General features: G+C 26.9%; 1 protein-coding gene across 2 annotated transcripts; it reads right to left on the reverse strand.

The window, feature by feature from the left end:
• Positions 1-7,920: 7,920 nt before the first annotated feature.
• Positions 7,921-12,839, reverse strand: LOC135926484 (actin-3). 2 transcript variants are annotated; one of them, XM_065462373.1, is made up of 6 exons: positions 12,693-12,839; positions 12,154-12,304; positions 9,745-9,984; positions 9,295-9,541; positions 8,971-9,162; positions 7,921-8,713 (listed from the first exon to the last, which is right to left on the reverse strand). In XM_065462373.1, exons 2-6 carry the CDS (start codon positions 12,277-12,279, stop codon positions 8,388-8,390), a joined length of 1,131 nt encoding a protein of 376 aa, XP_065318445.1. In that variant the 5' UTR covers positions 12,280-12,304; positions 12,693-12,839; the 3' UTR covers positions 7,921-8,387. The 2 variants fall into 2 exon arrangements, with proteins under 2 accessions (XP_065318445.1, XP_065318446.1); XM_065462374.1 differs by lacking the exon at positions 12,693-12,839 and adding an exon at positions 12,452-12,586.
• Between the last annotated feature and the right edge of the window lie 5,489 nt (positions 12,840-18,328).

Here is an 18,328-nt window from a genome sequence, read left to right on the forward strand (position 1 = left end):
CAGGTTTATCCAGGTTGGCCAGTTTCCCTCTGATTTAATAATTAGGAAATCTTGTAGCAAGGTTTTTACAATCGGATGCTTTTCTTGACATAAACTCCTTTAGGTGGTTTTTACATAATTGCGATATAATAGCTCAATTTAACCTACTTATTAATAACATAATATGTCTTTTTCTGCTTCTTTGCAAATAGTAAATTTATTTTAAAAGAATGGATTAATATTGTTTGAGAAATGTTGGATGAGAATTAATTTATAAGTTTGGGTGTGGGCTATGTTTTTTTGTCCCAATCTCTTTTAAGCAGCCCACAGAGTGCCGCTTGCCCACAAACTTTAAAGGAATTCTCATATTTCTCCAAAATTTTTCATAACATCTAATTGGATGGAAATGAGGACTACCTAGCGTTGCTTTGTTCTACAACGATTAGAAAGCGATGCACATTATCATGTATCACATAATTTCTAAATTATTTATTTTTGTGCAGACCTGGGAATGAAAAGATAATTTAGTGATATTTAATTTACGAGTTCAAGTTGGTCTTTTCAAATTATGAGGCCAATTTAATGTATATAGTTGTTAGCGCTAAATTGATTTTGCACCATGATTGAAGTGTGGAGATGGAATTAGGATGATAGAGATTCTATCCAATATTTCCATATACACCTCTACACTTATAATTTATGAAAGTTATCGTATAAAACCTCTCACTCATGCTATATAATTTTATTAGAGTGATATAGGATATTCTCTTAAATGCCAATTTGCCTAAAAAATATAAATATTATATTATAATATCCTAAAAGCAAAGATAAAACCAATTTTTTTTACAATGTTCTACTTATTAAAAACGTTTTCATAAAATACCGAGATCTACTCTAGGTCTCTCCACCAGCGTTGAGTAGCTCAATTTTCTAAATAATAACAATTTGAGTTATATTTTCAAAATTACGAATTAAAAATTACGTATTAAAAAGAAATAAGAAATTTTTTCCCCCTCAAATCATAAAATTTTAAAACAGGCATCGAACTTATTTTTAATTCGGCATTATAAAACTTATTTAAAACGAAGAAGATAAATTTTTATAAATTGTTATTAAACAAAAAAATTAATCTATTTTTATGTATATAATAATATAATTTAATGGCCAAAGCAAAACGCAATTTTATGGAATATTTTATTAAATAATTTTTTTTTAACAAAGTCAATAACTTGGTTTTATTAAACTAATTATAAAGTAAATTAAATACATATTTATAATTTTGTTGGGTAATGATGTATTGCGTCGAACGTTATTGATTTTTTTTATCCGTTTTATTAAAATGTTAAGAGAGCGTCGTAATTTTATCCTTATTTTACAAAAACAATTTGTTTTCGTGTCAGGTTTTTGGCTCGTTCGGTGAGTGCCTGTATCACTAATCCGATATCTAGGTTTTCTGGAGCCACCTAGGTGGTTCCGTGTTACGGGAGGAGATATAAAGAATCGGAGTCGCATGATTCCGTGGACATATATTTAAAAAAAGTAAGTGGGTCTTATCGAATTTTAATAAATTTGGTTGTTATTTAGCAAAATACTATATAAATCATGTGCGCAAACATGGAACCAGTGTTTAAAATTCGAATTCCTAAAGTAAAACATTTTTTTTTTCATCTATGTAACTTGAGATCTGCAAAGCGCCATTTTACCCGCCCGCCACCCGTTGGGAATTTTTTTAGATATAGCTCGTTGCGGCCCACGGCTCAAATTTAATAAAAAAATATAGGAAATAAATCTCAAACTCAAAAGAATTATTTATATAAATCTATTATTTTGATGATTATAAATTTAAATTTTCAAGCAATAACCTTGATTTAAATGTTTTATCTTCTTCTATTCATAATTTGTATTTTTAATGGGTAAAAAATCTTTTAGGAGGAAAATCAAAAATTTAAAAAAATATATATATTTCAAAGATTTTTATTCAAAATTTTCAAACTCTATATCACAAAATATCGTTAGAAAATGAATAATAAATATTTTTGACCCTATTTTTTAAAAAAAAATTCTACTATTTAAACTCTTAAAAGAAAGAAAGTTGTGATATTCAATCAGGTAAAAAAAAGAGGATAAATAGGATAGGAAGGCATGTGGGCCACAGCTGAGGTTTATATTTTATTGATATTGTTGGCCCAAATACTAATGTGCCGGGTCTGCGTGTCTCTAATTGAAAATGGAGAAGGATAATATATAAGGGAGGAAATTAGTTTATCTCTTTTGACTTAGCTGTAAGCTAGATTTTTATAGATACATTTTTTTTTTCATTCGCCGGTTGTTACTTACAAGAACCGAATTTAATATTTTATTTATATATATCAATAATAGGGCAATGTTTTATGCTTTATTAGTGTCTCACTTTAACAGTATGGTAGAAATAAAAAAAATTATAGTAGCAAGATTTTGGCTAACCTTAAGATTAAAAAGTGACTGGAAGCATTAATTCAGCAAATTTTATCAATGTTTAGATCATAATTGTTTATTAATTTAATCCGCTTGGTAGACAGTATAAAGAAAAAAAAAGATTACCAAAATAGGTATCGTGCTAAAATGGAAAATATAGAAAAATATATGTAGCCCTACGCTAACATTTAATGCAATTTCTCACTCTAGTATAGGAACCACAGTAACTGAGTTGTAAACAAAATGAAAACTATGACGTCATGATCTAAGCTTGAAGTGAGCCATTGAAACACTAATTCTGAAACTTATACTAAATCATTAAATAGAGCTTTAACAGTATATTTTATTGCACTATTCTCTTTGGTAGTTGGTAGGAAAAGAATTAATGATAAAAAATTGATATTAAACAGTGGCGTAGCTAGGAATTTTTCTTAGAGCGGATCCAATCCCCCCAGGCCCCCTTTTAGTCCTAGAATTATTGATCTAGTGTTGTTAAACGGCTCGATTTGAGCCGATTCTAACTCAATATTTTAGCCAAAAAATATTTCTCAAGCCTAGAGATTTCACGAATAATGTCTAAACTTTTGTATCATCCATGAGCAAAATATTTCAGGCTTGTATAATTTTCTGGCTGCCATTAACAACACTAATTTTAACATCAAAACCAGAAAAATATAAATATTCATGGTATTTATTTGATATAAAGTCACTTTTGAGTCTTTTGAAAGTATAAATCTAAAAAAAACTATGCTCTGCTGACCCCTTCCTCCCCCCTCCCTATAAACTACGCCACTGACATCATGCAAGAACAGAGAATATAGAAGTTCTATTCTAACTATCTGATTTGCGTCAATATTTAGTACCTTATTAATTCTTTAATCAATTTTGCCAGCCATCAAAAAATTGAACCCAAAACCTACAATATCATGTCTTAAGTGGAAGTTAGCCAAACATTGGAAGTATTATCGAGGAAGTTTATATCAGTAATTCTGTTTGGTAGATAGTTCAAAGGAAAACCTTTTTGGCAAAAAAATTTTTTTTTATAAAATTGGCATCGTGCTAGAAGGAAAATTTTAGAAGCAATGAACAATATGAGCATGATTATTACTTACTAGTTCATCGATAAGTTATGTTTAACTAATAAATAAAAATATAAGACTTAATCTTGAATATCGAATTTTAGATTATCACCAATCAATTTGGTCTAAATACATTGTTAACTTTCCACGATTCAAAATATTTCTGAATTTTATGATTCTATGAACTTTATACTACTTTTTCTCTTCAGTTTGTTTAATATAGCAGTAAATCCCATCAAACAAGATAGAACGAAGATTCTAGAAGCACAAAAGCAATTAAATAAGCGAAATATCTAAAATAAGTTTTACTATTATTAGCATTATAAAAAAATCTTAACATCTATGAGACTTGATTTGGTTGTAGCTTTGATACTTTTATATTTAATAGCGGAAAAATAGATTTGAAAATCTTTAGATTGGAATTTTTCCCGTTGAAGCCCTGATATTAAAATTTTAAAGCGAAATTATGATTCCCTTAAGGATTACGAATTTTATCTTATGGAGGTAGTGGTAATAGCAATAAAATACGATTATTTTAAGAGCAATAATATCGAAATATGGTCAAATCTTAGGGCGAGTTGATAATATTAGAGGTTACACAATAGATCTACTCAATAATGAATAATTCAAATAATGAATTATTGGTATAAAAATTTTTCGTAGGAATTGAATAATTTACTATTCGTGTATATCTAATATATAATCTCCATAATCAAAACACGATCGTTTTCGTATCTCCCTAATGTATTTAAAATTTAAGGAGACTATATAATTGTTGTAGCTGTTGAAAAAAAGAAGAAATAAATTTAATATAATATATCAAATGACAGTTATTTTCTACCAGGGGAATTAGTGTTTTCTTGTGTTTTTTGTGTGCGGTTTGGAGTGAAGAAGACATTATATTGGATGATGCCAGGATGGATCGTGAAGGATTTAGCAATTTAATGATTATCGTTTACGATACTTAGATAATTTTATATATTTGTACGAATAAATTGGACTTGTAAAATTGTCCTAGTTGGTAATGTTTATTGTTGATATTTATTTATTTAATTGTTAGAAAAGGATTGTTTTGGATTGTTAAGTTATATTTTTGAGAGGGAAGGATTGAGAGTAAGGGGCATTCTTTTACAATAATGTAATGTTATTTTTTTTGCTATCTACGAGAGTCGAACCACAAACCTCCCGTTTCAAAGGCGTATGCTTTACGCATGCACCAACTTGAATATAATTAAATTTAAAATATTAATTATATATATATATATATTAATTAATAGCTGAAAATTTAAAAATTTTGCCGTTTATTACCATAACTAGCTGACGGTGTTAAGGATAATTATTTAGTTTGTGTGTATGGTACTAAATATATTTTATTAATAAATTTTATAAATATATTAAAATTTAGGAGAATACAGTGACAGTGAGCATTAAGAGCATTAGAAATATCAAAATTTAAATTTGTGATGGAAATCATATTGAATAAAATTTAAAATAGAGATGCTTGAAGATTTTTGAATTTTAAATTGGGTTAGACATTGGCATGAAAATTTTTTTTTGCAGACAGCTAGGCCTGATCAAAAAACCAAGGCTCTCATGCAACTTTCATATTCTGATTGTATTTTAAAATGAATTATGACTTTTACATATTTTATTTCAGTTTTTAACTACAAAAATTATTATGGTCCTTGGCGGGCTTGAGAAAATTTTCTCAACATAATAATGAGCATGAACCATTAGGCATAATATTTATAAATCATAAAAATATTTTCCAAGCCCACCCCCACCCATAATAATTTTAAAAAATTTTTCTCAAACCTGACCAACGCGTAAAAATTTTGAAATTTTTTTCTCAAGCCTGGAGATAGCTAAATCTCTAAAAATCATATTCATTTTTTATTCTTTTTAATCCCGCTCAATCTTACTTCAGACAGACTAAGATCAACTCATTAGGACTAATAGTGATTGCTATTTTTTGAGTAAAAATATATTTAAATTAGCTTAAGAAAATTTTTTTAAAATTATTATGGGTGGGGCTGGGCTTGAAAATATTTTTATTAATTATATTGGACTAGGCTTAGGGAAAATTTTTCAAGATTATTATCAGCTTGGACGCTTGGGAATTCTATAATCAACTATGGATCAGATATTGACCTAAAACAAATTTTTTTGCAGGCCTGGGGACCTGGCCTGAAGGGGGGAGGGGGTTATAAAGAATAAAAAGATATTATTTTCAAATATCAGGTAACAACTATCATAAAAGTAGGGAGAAAAACTAACTAATTACCCCTCAACCCCGTCATTCTTGACGGATTATTAGCTAGTAATAAAAAAATTACTAACAATATATTATTCCGTTAGTTCAAAAGAGTTAGGGTTATTTGAATAGGCTTTTATAGAGTAAATTTACATAGTTGAAAGGTGCAAGATTAGTGAAAGACTTCGCAGGATGTTTATAAAAGATACAAATAATTTACGGTAAAGCTTAAGGAAATGATACTGCTTAATTAGAGAAAAACAATATTAGGTACAAGTACTCGGTAGTTATAGGCATTCCAGAAGGGCAGCGATTGAAAGAAAGTGGCTCTGGAAAAAAGAGTAAAATGAAACCCGATTTACAATTAGCAATTATATAAATAAAATAAGTAGAAAGGAAAACAATTCTAAATTGCAGGAAGGATCTTGAAAATAACAGAAGTAAAAATGTAACCTTAAAATGGAGAAAGATAAAAATTAGCACTAAATTTAGAGATTAATATTTTATAAGTTTAAAAAGATCTGATCTTTTAATAATTACTGTAATAATATTTATAGAATAAAATTTAAAAAAAAAATTAAAGTAGATAAAATATCAAATGATAAAATACAAACGGCTGGATAATGGTTATAGTATCATTGATTTAAAAATAAAATACTTAAAGAATTAGGGAAACAACTAATTATTTTAGTCAGGGTGATATTTCATTTTAATTGTCCAAATAATTATAAAGAAATATCTATTATAATCTCAAAAATGGTGATTTTAGACGCGATCTACTCGTAAATAAAACTTGGTACAGGAATGTCTTAATGGACATAGAGGATTTTTACATAACTCCTTATGGAATAGTTTTTCATAGTAGTCCCTATTGTATATGTTACTCCAAAAAGTTAACGGTCTTGGTGAAAAGATGTAATATTTAAGTTATAATTGTGTTAGTAAAATGTAACGGTTATTACATAATTAAATAATAATCAAAAAGGAATATGGGAAAATTGGAAAATTGGATAACGCTGCTGGTTGATATCTTGTATTTAGGGGGAGTAAATCAACTCAAAATCAGTGGCCTAGTTAGGATATCTGGAGGGCTGCGAAAATTTTTTAACTTTTTGGCGCATTTCCACGCGATTATTATTTATCATTTTAAAACATGTAATATAATTATATCATCTTATTCGTCAGTTTGAACAATTGGAAAAATTCATTTTAAAATCTATGCCTTCTGATTAGCATTTCCTATTTATTAATAGGTTTTGGGAACAAAAAAATATATATTTATGAACAAAATGAAAACTATTGGAAACACCAATTCTAAAGCGTATACCAAGCCATTATGTAGTACTTAATTAGTAGGTATATTTTTTAGATTTAATCTTCTTGGCAGAAGGGAAAAAAAGACTATTGGCAAAATAAAAAAAAGTTGCTAATTCGCATCATATCAGAGAATGGAAAATATAGAAGTTTTATTATATCTGGTTTTGATTCGCAATAATATTTAGTGCCTTAATTATAATTCTTTAATCACGTTCGCCAAACAAAAAAAAAGAATTATAAGTCAAACAAAAAAATATGACAATCAAGCGTTAAACGTGATGTCCGCCAAACTATAGATAGTTTAAGGAAAAACGCATAATTGATAAAGTAAAAAATATCGCCAAGATTGGAATTCCACCAGATCGAAAATTATAAATGCGCTGTAATGTCTGATTAGTATTTACCACAAATTTTCCATTCAAAATTCAATTATGTCTAAATACTATTAATTTGATTTGATATTAATCGAAATCTTACAATAAGATGCAGTTCTAAGCTAGAAATTTTCTAACCCTTTGAAGCACTAATTCCAAAACTTAAATGAATAAGTCACGTACTTTTTTAAAATAGAAGAAATTTCTGAGATCATTTTAAATATAAAATAATTCAAGAGGGAGTCAATTTAAAAGAAATGAAAGCAAATTTTCGTCTAGATATCAATATAATAAGTATCTTTATATCTAGGATTTCGCATCTCTCCATTACGTCAATGTACGGCTAGCAATTCGATTAAAATTCAATTTATTTCATACTCGCAAACAATTTCTCTTTATATGTCAAAACTTTGAATAATAATAATATATTGTTGTATATTTTACGAATTATAATTTAGCCATATTTATTGAAATACTTTTTATTATTGCAACAGCTCATATTAATTAGAAATGGCAGTTAAAAAAAACAAATTTTTAATCGTATAAATTTTCTTTTCAAAAAAAAAATAGTTCTAAGTATATATATAAATTAATCCAATTTCCAAAAATTGTATTAAAAAGATAAATAGAAATCAATTTTAAAAAAGTTTTAGCATTTATTATATATGTGTAACCTTAAAATAATCATTGAAACATAAATTATACTTAAAAATATATGTTGTCATATAATATTATAATGTGTATAAAATTGTGTGAAAATGTCATTTACATTAACAAATAATTATTTATTAGCCGTATGGTTTTTTGTAAGATTTAAAAAAAAATAATCTAAAAATACGAGAAAATAAATAGGGATTGGATTGATATTTTGAGGAAATCAATATAATGAAGATCATAAAGAAAAGAAAAAAAACCCTAGTAAAGGATAGCTTAGAAGCATTTACGATGAACGATGCTGGGTCCAGATTCGTCATATTCTTGTTTGCTGATCCACATCTGTTGGAAGGTTGAAAGAGAAGCCAAGATAGAACCACCAATCCAAACCGAGTATTTACGTTCGGGTGGCGCTATAATCTTGATTTTCATTGTGCTAGGAGCCAAAGCAGTTATTTCCTTTTGCATTCTGTCAGCTATACCCGGGTACATGGTGGTACCGCCGGACAATACGGTGTTAGCATACAAGTCCTTTCTGATATCAACGTCGCATTTCATGATGGAGTTGTAAGTGGTTTCGTGGATACCGCTAGATTCCATACCTTCAATGATATTACGTCATATATTAAGATGGTGTTTAATATGGGTAGAAGAATTTATTTATATATCAAAAATCAGCAGTTACGGTTCGGCCCGGATTTGACAAAAGTTTGGTTGTATTTTGTAAAATTGTTTCAAAGGAAAATTTCTTAAATTTTATTAAAGAATTTTTAAAAGTGAATAGTAAAAAATAAATGCTGTTTATTTCAATACATTCGATTTTTGATAGCATTTTTTTGAGTTTAGAAAAAGATTTTACCCAAAAATGATGGTTGGAAGAGAGCTTCAGGGCATCTGAATCTTTCGTTTCCAATAGTGATGACTTGACCATCAGGCAATTCGTAGCTCTTTTCCAAAGAGGAAGAGGATGCAGCGGTAGCCATTTCTTGTTCGAAGTCCAAGGCAACATAGCACAACTTTTCCTTGATATCCCTGACGATTTCTCTTTCAGCTATAGGGTAGAACCGATAAATATTCATGTTTTAATTAATCGATATGATGTATAAAAATTAGTTGAATTATTTGATTTGATTGTTAATAAATTAGCTGAGTAATAAAAAAAAAGGATCATTTGCTAACATACCCGTGGTAACGAAGGAGTAACCACGTTCTGTCAAGATTTTCATTAAATAATCGGTTAAATCTCTTCCGGCCAAATCGAGACGGAGGATGGCATGAGGTAAAGCATAACCTTCATAAATAGGCACGGTGTGGCTGACACCGTCTCCAGAGTCAAGTACTATACCTGTAGTTCTACCTGAAGCATATAAGGATAACACGGCTTGAATGGCAACATACATTGCAGGTACGTTGAAAGTTTCAAACATGATCTAAATATAGAAATGTTAAATAGTAAATTTTAATGGGAAGTAAAATCTGATGAAGAATATTAAGTTATTTTTCGTATCAGTAATGCAAATCTTCAAAAAAGGTTATATTTATAAATATAAAAGATAAACGAGGATGTTCGACAAATATCGACAAATAGAACATCGGGTATATTATAAAAACATTTTAATAATCAACTAATTACTTGTGTCATTTTTTCTCTGTTAGCTTTGGGGTTGAGTGGAGCTTCGGTCAAAAGAACTGGGTGTTCTTCTGGGGCAACCCTCAATTCGTTGTAGAAAGTGTGATGCCAAATTTTTTCCATATCATCCCAATTGGTAACGATGCCATGTTCTATTGGGTATTTCAGGGTTAGGATACCTCTCTTGCTTTGAGCTTCATCGCCTACGTAGCTGTCTTTTTGACCCATACCAACCATCACACCCTAATATATATTAGGTAATAAAGGTTTGTTAAATTTCCCAATAAAATATCCTGCCTGTAATTTAATATTTCGTTTAAAATTAAAAGAAATAAAAAGATTCCTAAGTTTCAGAAGATTTAATAAAATCCATTAAATTTACATGATATTGTATATTTTAACAATATTTTAGGACTATATTTTAACAATATTTTAGGACTATCGAAATCTATCTCTTCACTTTAAAAAACCAAGCCGGGTTTTAAAAACCGAACCTCAAAAAGCGAAAAATTTCAGAACCGTAACCGAACCGTCATAAGAATATTTTGAGAGGATAACCAAATCGTAAAAAACATATTCGAACTGGTTCAAAACGGGTTTTAAAATTTTTAATTTTACTGCTTGGGGAGAAAAAAAATTAGTACAAATATGTGGAGTCAAATTCCATTTTCTCAACCCGAACTCAAACTTCCAGGGCCTGAAATTTTTAATTAAAATTAAATAAATAAAAATCACTAATCCCTTTTGCTTTTCCCTTAACACAAGTAAATTATTATTTAAAAAAAATTACTTCAAATTTATTTTTATATTTTTCAGACCCGAGACTTTAAAAAAATATCTTAATTTAAAAATGTTTAAATCGATATGTTTAACAACACTATATTGCTAGATCAATTCTACGGTGAAAGGATCTTGGTACTTTTTTAAGAAAAAATTGAAATATATTTCAAAGTTTAAAAAAACCGTTATTTTTCGATAAAATTTAAGTCACTAATAAAAACGGTGTATTTTTTTTTATAAAAAACATATTTCAAATTTTCAAAAATTAACAACGGCCAGAGCATCGTATAGTTTTTTCCATATAACTTTTCTTGATTTAAATTAATTAATATACATATTTTTTATTTAAAAATTAACATAAATATTAAACACAACACAATTAATAATAATAATAATAAAGCACCAACAAAAAGTTATATAGCAATAAAAAAAACAAATAAAACATGAATTCCATAAATGGGCAAGGAATTTAGGTGCACCGATAATGTAAATAATTTAGTTTACACACTTTTTTTATTCATGAAAATCAATAATAATTTTTTTTTTAAAATAATAATAAAACAAATTCAAAATTTTTTTTTTAAGTTTCGAATGTCATTGTGATTGATCTAAATTTTTTTTTAAATTTATCCTTGATTTACTTCATGATCAATATTTTATAATTACTAAATCATTCGAAAAAATTTAGGCGATCGGTTGAGCCGATAAAGTTTTCTAATAGTTATGATTAAAAAAAGTGTAAAAAATAAGGTCAAAATAATAAAGAAAACTTGTCAAATATAAGTTTCTAATTCATAAAACAGAAATCGATTGTAAAGCAGTTGTTGTGTAAATTAAATTAAAAAACATTTTTATTTATTTGAAAGTAAAATTTTTTGACTTGCAAAAAAAAAATAATATTTATATATTCTTCTTAACCACATTTTAATTACCTTATTTTGATATTTTAATTGTTATGATTTTAATGAGAGTTTTTTCATGAGAAAAAAATAACTTAAGACTGGGGAATTTTATTTTAAATCTTATTGAAGGCTATTGTTAAAATTTGATTCGAGAGTAAATATATTCCATGAAGAGTATTAACTAACTCAATGAATTTTTAGACAATTTTGCTGTGTCTTTAATTTTAAATCATAATAGATTCTTGATAAAAAATTTAAAAAAAAAACATTTATTAAATTTAATAATAAAATTTATCAAAAATTCTTAGGGTGGGTGTCAGTAACATCTTCAGGAGGGCACGGCGCTGAGTAAAATGTTTTTTAAAGATATGGTACTTTTTTGGCAAATTTTAGGTAGAATTAATTTTCTTTTTTAAATGCTAATTTTAGACAAATATATTAAAAATTTAGATAAAATTACCTATTAACGTGAAATAAGAAAAACTAAAATTAGCCCCCTTCCCCACCTGTTAGAAAAGAAACTAGCTATAGATAAAATTTAGAAAAGTTTAATTGGATAACCCCAACACAAGGGATTCATTTATTAAGTCAGACTTAAATGATCGGTAGTCCAATTTTTCTTTTAATTATAAAACGGTTAAAAAGTCAATAATTCATTGCTAAGATTTAAAAAAAAAATTATATAGAGGATTTGCTGGTGATATATTTATAAATTAAAATTATTTCAAACTTGATGCCTCGGTCTACCAACTATGGATGGGAATACTGCTCTTGGAGCATCGTCTCCGGCAAATCCGGCTTTGCACATACCAGATCCATTATCGACAACTAATGCTGCTATATCATCGTCGCACATTTTGATAGATTAAGAATTTTTTTTTCTAAAAAATTTAACGAAGAAAAATCTTTTAAAATATTACTATGGTAATATGAATAATCTTCTAAATAAAGTAGAATATATTTAATATTTAATAATCAATAATTATTAATATTTTATTTTATTCCTTAAAAATTTCAAAAATACTTACTTTACAAAAATATCAGAAAAAAAGATATAAGAATAAAATTTTAAAATATCTTTTTATAAGTTTTAATATTTTTATATTGATGATAGATAATATTATTTCTAAAATTTAATGGGTTTATAAATTAATAAATTTAAAAATTAATGATCCATGACAAAATAGTTTAAAATTAGCCTAAAAAAATTCCGATAAATTTGTAAATATTAATTCAATCAATAAATATATTTTAAATAATGCAATTTACTTTTTATAAGAATATAATTTTTATGACAAAGAAGAAATATAAAAATTTGTGATGTATTAAAAAAAGTTTAAACAAAAATATTATACTTGTGTGTAAAAAGTTAAATTAGCAAAAAAAAATTATCGATATAATAATTTTAATTTAAAATATTGGAAAATAAAATATTGTATTCTCATTTATTATTTTAAAAAGCAAGAATTATTATGGTTTTGGAAAAAGATGCGCTTTGTTTATTCCTTAAAACATCTTTTCCATATTAAGCAAACTTCCATTTGTTAACCTTTTAGAGGATAACTTATTTATTGGAAAAAAAAAAATTAAATAAATATTAAAAAAAAATAATTTGTTTTGTTTTTCCTCCAATAATAATCTTCTTCATTTTTTAAAAAATATTATTATAATTAAAAGATAAATTCCAATTGTATATTGATAATTAATGAGCATCCTTAGTTATTTAATTATGAGACTAGTTTATGTTCAAAAAAAAATGTCTTGACAAAAAAAGTGATTTTTTAAGTCAAAAATTTGGAATCAATAGGAATAATAATTATTATATATGAGTAAAATTTGACAGTTAGAACCAACTGGGAAAAATTTAAATTGGATGAGGCCAAGTTTTTTTTGCGATTTTGATGTGTTCGATTAAAATGTCTTTCTTTGGATTATTTATTTTATTATTTTAAATATCTAATATAGAGATAATTATATCTAAAAATGAGTATATTATTTTCCTGTATCCACCCTTATTTTTTCGGATACGAGATGTCGAATTCGGTTTTTAAATTTTATCCCGAATTCCAGAACTCAAAATTATTCAAGTGTTTGGATAATCGTATTCGGTTTATAAATTTTGCCCAAATCTTAGAACTCGAAATTATTCAAGTGCTTGGATAGTAGAATTCGATTTTTATATTTTGCCCTAATTCCAGAATTCGAAATTATTCAGTGTTCTTGACTTGGTGTATATCTAATTTAATAATTATAGGATTTTCTCTTAATACCAAACCTATCATGATTATCACTTAAATTTTTTTTTATCATCTATTTGGGGCATGATTTTTTTCCCAATTCCTATTTAGTAAGGAATTTATCGATATTCTTTATTTTTTTATTCATTTATAATATTTAAATTTTTTTTATTTAACATTAAACTTATTGAATAATTATTATTGTTAAAATAAAAGTTTTTTTTTATAAAAAAAATAAATAAATTGAACTAGAAAATAAGAGATAATCTAGCATATGTGTATGTTTTTCTTTTCTTTCATATAAAAATATGTTGCTATTGCTTAACGATTCGATCTATAAATTTCTTGTGTTAAAAGCAGTTATATATAGTTAAGTTAGTCATGATATGATAGCAATTACTTATATTATAATTTATAATAAATTTTGTTTCAAGCTGATATCGAGAATATTCAGAATTTCAGAAACCGATATTTTTTTTAAATTTTAAATAATAATTCTTCTATTTTAATTATTTTTTTTTTTTAAAAAATTATAGTGTAATCTTTAATGAGTAATAATGGGCAAATATATATAAAAAAAACAACACACATGGATTCTTTTCTGCTTTTCTGCGTGAACCAAATTATACAACAAAATTTTGAAGCAATATAATATGCATTTTTGTTTTGTTTTACTCACTTTTACAGTGAACTTTGTTTCGTATTTTTTTGCTGATGTTTATAATTTATATAAATATATGTATATTATGTATTAAAAATCATTCATATTTTTGTTTCATTATTTTTGTAATTAAAAAAATAAATAATTTAAAACATTATCTATATTTACTACATTAAAAAAAAATTATAGTGTGTAATTTTGCCTAATAAGGGAATCCTCGTTTATACTGTTTTAAGAAAATAGTAATAATAAAAATATTATATATATATCATAACCACAATTATTCAAAACTAATGAATACGAAGTCGATTGGGATGTCTAAAAAAGAATATTATACTTATAAAATAAAAGATTACCTTAAAATAGTGAGGTTTTTACAAATTTATCGAGAAAATAGTTTTTAATATGTAATTATATCTATACCCTTGACCCTTTCAAGAAATATTATATAAAATATTTAAATTCGTCTAATGATTAAATCAAATATATCTTCTTTTTTTTAAAAAAAAATACCCTAAACCGAACGGTTTTTCGATAGTTAATTAATTTATCGGTGTGGGCAGTGTAGGTATGACAGGAGCGATATCTAGAGCAATATGAGGTCAGGCATTTTGTCATTCAAAGAATAATAAGAATGTTCAAATAAATACTTTGGGTGTGCTAAGCACACGCCCCCAAATTTTAGCGACCATGTTGTTGCTTGACACTTTCATTTCTATGAATACGTTAAAATATTCCATAAAAAATAAAAGTTATTTTAAGGTGATGGAAAATTTAATGATACAATAAAATGTTGTCAGAAACTGAGAAAGACCTTCCCCAGAAGGCCCAGCCAGAGCATCCGAATAGGCGGATCCATTAGAAAAGTGTTGTCAAAAAAGATTTAAAAAGGATCCGATTAAGATTTAGCCAATTATGTAAGCCTCAAGATTTTACAAATTGATGTTCAAACCTTTCTGCCATCTATTAGCAAAATCTTTAGGCCTACATAATATTATTTTAGCTAAAATCTTAATCGAACCGTTTTTTAAAATCGGGCTTTTTAACAACATTACATTAGAATATATAATAGGTTGTGGTGTGTGGTTTATATTAATGATCTAAGAAATGGACTAGCATAGGGCATGGTCAAAAAGACATTTTCCAGTGGAGAGTAATGCAAATCAAAATACTTTAATAATTTCATCACTGAATTTAATAGATTTAGATTCATTTTTCTATTTTGAAAATTACATTATCAATAAATAAAAAATAGTGTTGTTAAACGACTCGATTTCACCGATTTTTAAAAACGGCTATCTTAATATTTTAGCCATAAAAATATTACTTAAGCCTCGATATTTCGCTAATAGATCCAAACCTTTGTGCATCATCAGGCTTGCATAATATTTTTCTGGTTAAAATATTGAGTGGACCGTTTTTAAAAATCGGCTCGAATAGAATAATTTAACAACACCAGATAAATACATATATAATGATATTTCAACTTATATTAAAAATCCAATAACCAATTTTAAAGGGGAAAAAAATGTTAGGTTTAATTTACGACAAAATAAAACAATTCTATGCGCTAAATAGTTTATCTTATATCAATATGAAAAGGGCTTCTGGAAAAAAGTCTACATGAGCCATTAATCAATTGTTTTTAAATATCATCCAAAATATTTAAATTCAATTTCTAAAATTTGAAAATAATTTTTATATCCATTTTTTTTTACTTAAGGAGTTAAGGTATATTTTACCACTTCAAAATTCTATTTAGGATGGAGTTTTTCCTGTGTTTTACATTGTAGCACATTAAATTGTTTTTCAATTTTCTATTTTGTTAATTTAAGAAAGTAATCATTTCAAAATTCTATTTTTGATGATGGAGATTTTCCTCTGTTTTACATTGTAATTAAATTGTTTTTCAATTTTCTATTTTGTTAAACTGAAAATTTAAGGAAGTATATCATTTCAAAATTCTATTTTTGATGATGTAAAATTGTAATACATTAAATTGTTTTTCAATTTTCTATTTTGTTAAACAGAAAATTTCATTTCAAATTTCAATTTAGGCTGATGGAGTTTTTCTCGTGTTTTGCATTGCGGTACATTAAATTATTTTTCAATTTTCTCTTTTGTTAAACAGAAAATTTAAAAAAGTATATCATTTTAAAATTCAATTTAAGATGATAGAGTTTTTCCCATGTTTTGCATTGTAGTACATTAAATTGTTTCAATTTTTTATTTTTCAAATTTCAATATAGGATGATAGAGTTTTTCCTGTTTTGTATTGGCGTACATTCAATTTTTTTAAATTTCCTATTTTGTTACAGAAAACAATGAAGACCTTTAGAGGGCGGTGAAGGGAGGAAAAGTATGCCACTTGGTCCGAATCATCTTACGAACTCAAAAGATGAATTACACGGGACCGGATTATAACTAGATATTGTCGGTTGAATATAATAGTGTTCTATATCCATTTCTTTAAAAATTCTTCGAAAAAGCATTTTTTTTTAAAAAAAGAAATATTTCCTATATAAGAGAACACAAAGTGTTGTTAAACGGCTAACTCAATATTTTATTAGGAAAAATATTATGCAAGCCTTAAGATTTTGCTAATAGGTGGCACAAAGGTTTTAACATCTATTAACGAAATCTCGAGGCTTAGACAATATTTTTCTGGCTAAAATGTTGAGTAGCCATTTTTAAAAATGGGCTTAAATCGAATAGTTTGACAACACTAATTACATGTGATGATGCAAAGGATTATTTTCGTTATATATTTATATTTTTATTATTGGAAAAATTTCATTTATCAAAAAAAAGCATTTTGTAAAAAAGTGTATTGGAACATTATAATACTCAAACTCAGCCAACGATATGATTTACATTAAAGTTAAGGATCACTAAAAAAAATGGTTGGTAAAATTAGATCAATTATTGAGATGTTTTTCGTAATATATTTATTAATTTAATTTTTTTTTTTAAATTTTATCAGTAAAAAAAAATAAATAATATCAAAATTGATAAAATTTTTGGAAAACGCAATTTCAACTTAGATAACATAAAGATTTGTTAGAAAAGAGAGGAGGCAGGTATGTGCCCGTGTGTATTTGGGAAAAGTGTTTCTAGAGACTTCATCATTAGTACCTGCTGTCTTAAATGGATGCACAATAGGTGTAGGAGTAAAGGGAAGCCGGAAGAAGGCAATAAGCGTCGTTTGTAAGTAGAAAGTGCATTAAAGAGGTATGTATGATTTCCATAGGCGATTAGTGTAGATGGAGGTAAAGACCTGACAGTGAGGGTGGGGATATGAAGTACTAAATTTAAAGAGATGTCTTCAATTTTAACCAATAAAACGTCTTCCTAGCTTTAAAGGGAAAAGTTTAAGCAAGCTGTGTATGTCAGGTTGCATATACGGCAGCGAGACATAATCAATTAAGGCAAGCCAAATTAGAAAGAACGGAGATGAGATTGATTAGTTGGATGAGCCGAGTACCTCTTACTGGAAAGAAAATGCAAGCCAGGAACTGAAAGAATGGTATGGGATAAAATGTCAAGAGAATAAATTTTCATGTTTAACGGAAGGCAAAGAATGATTGGTTGAATAGATGCTGTTGGTTAGAAGTGGAGGAAAGACACAATACCTAGAGAGCGATCAAAGATATGCTGAATGAAAGTGCTAGATAATGACATTAAAAGGTTATTCTCTTCTCTTCTCTTCTCTTCTCTTCTCTTCTCTTCTCTTCTCTTCTCTTCTCTTCTCTTCTCTTCTCTTCTCTTCTCTTCTCTTCTCTTCTCTTCTCTTCTCTTCTCTTCTCTTCTCTTCTTCTTCTCTTCTCTTCTCTTCTCTTCTCTTCTCTTCTCTTCTCTTCTCTTCTCTTCTCTTCTCTTCTCTTCTCTTCTCTTCTCTTCTCTTCTCTTCTCTTCTCTTCTCTTTTCTTCTCTTTGAGTCAAATTTTGCTATTTTAAATTTTGATAATAAATATGTTATACCAACGGGTTAGTATTTTATGATACAG

Source organism: Gordionus sp. m RMFG-2023, chromosome 3, assembly GCF_954871325.1.
Source record: "Gordionus sp. m RMFG-2023 chromosome 3, tfGorSpeb1-WG-v2, whole genome shotgun sequence".
Taxonomy (NCBI): domain Eukaryota; kingdom Metazoa; phylum Nematomorpha; class Gordioida; order Chordodea; family Parachordodidae; genus Gordionus; species Gordionus sp. m RMFG-2023.

Bases quoted from the DNA above. Each gene is read 5' to 3' on its own strand.
- LOC135926484 (XM_065462373.1), bottom strand. From the start codon at position 12,279: ATGTGCGACGATGATATAGCAGCATTAGTTGTCGATAATGGATCTGGT. The intron at 9,985-12,153 runs GTTTGAAATAAT...AATATATATTAG, and splicing joins TTGGTAGACCGAGGCATCAA to GGTGTGATGGTTGGTATGGG. The intron at 9,542-9,744 runs GTAATTAGTTGA...TTCTATATTTAG, and splicing joins ACAGAGAAAAAATGACACAA to ATCATGTTTGAAACTTTCAA.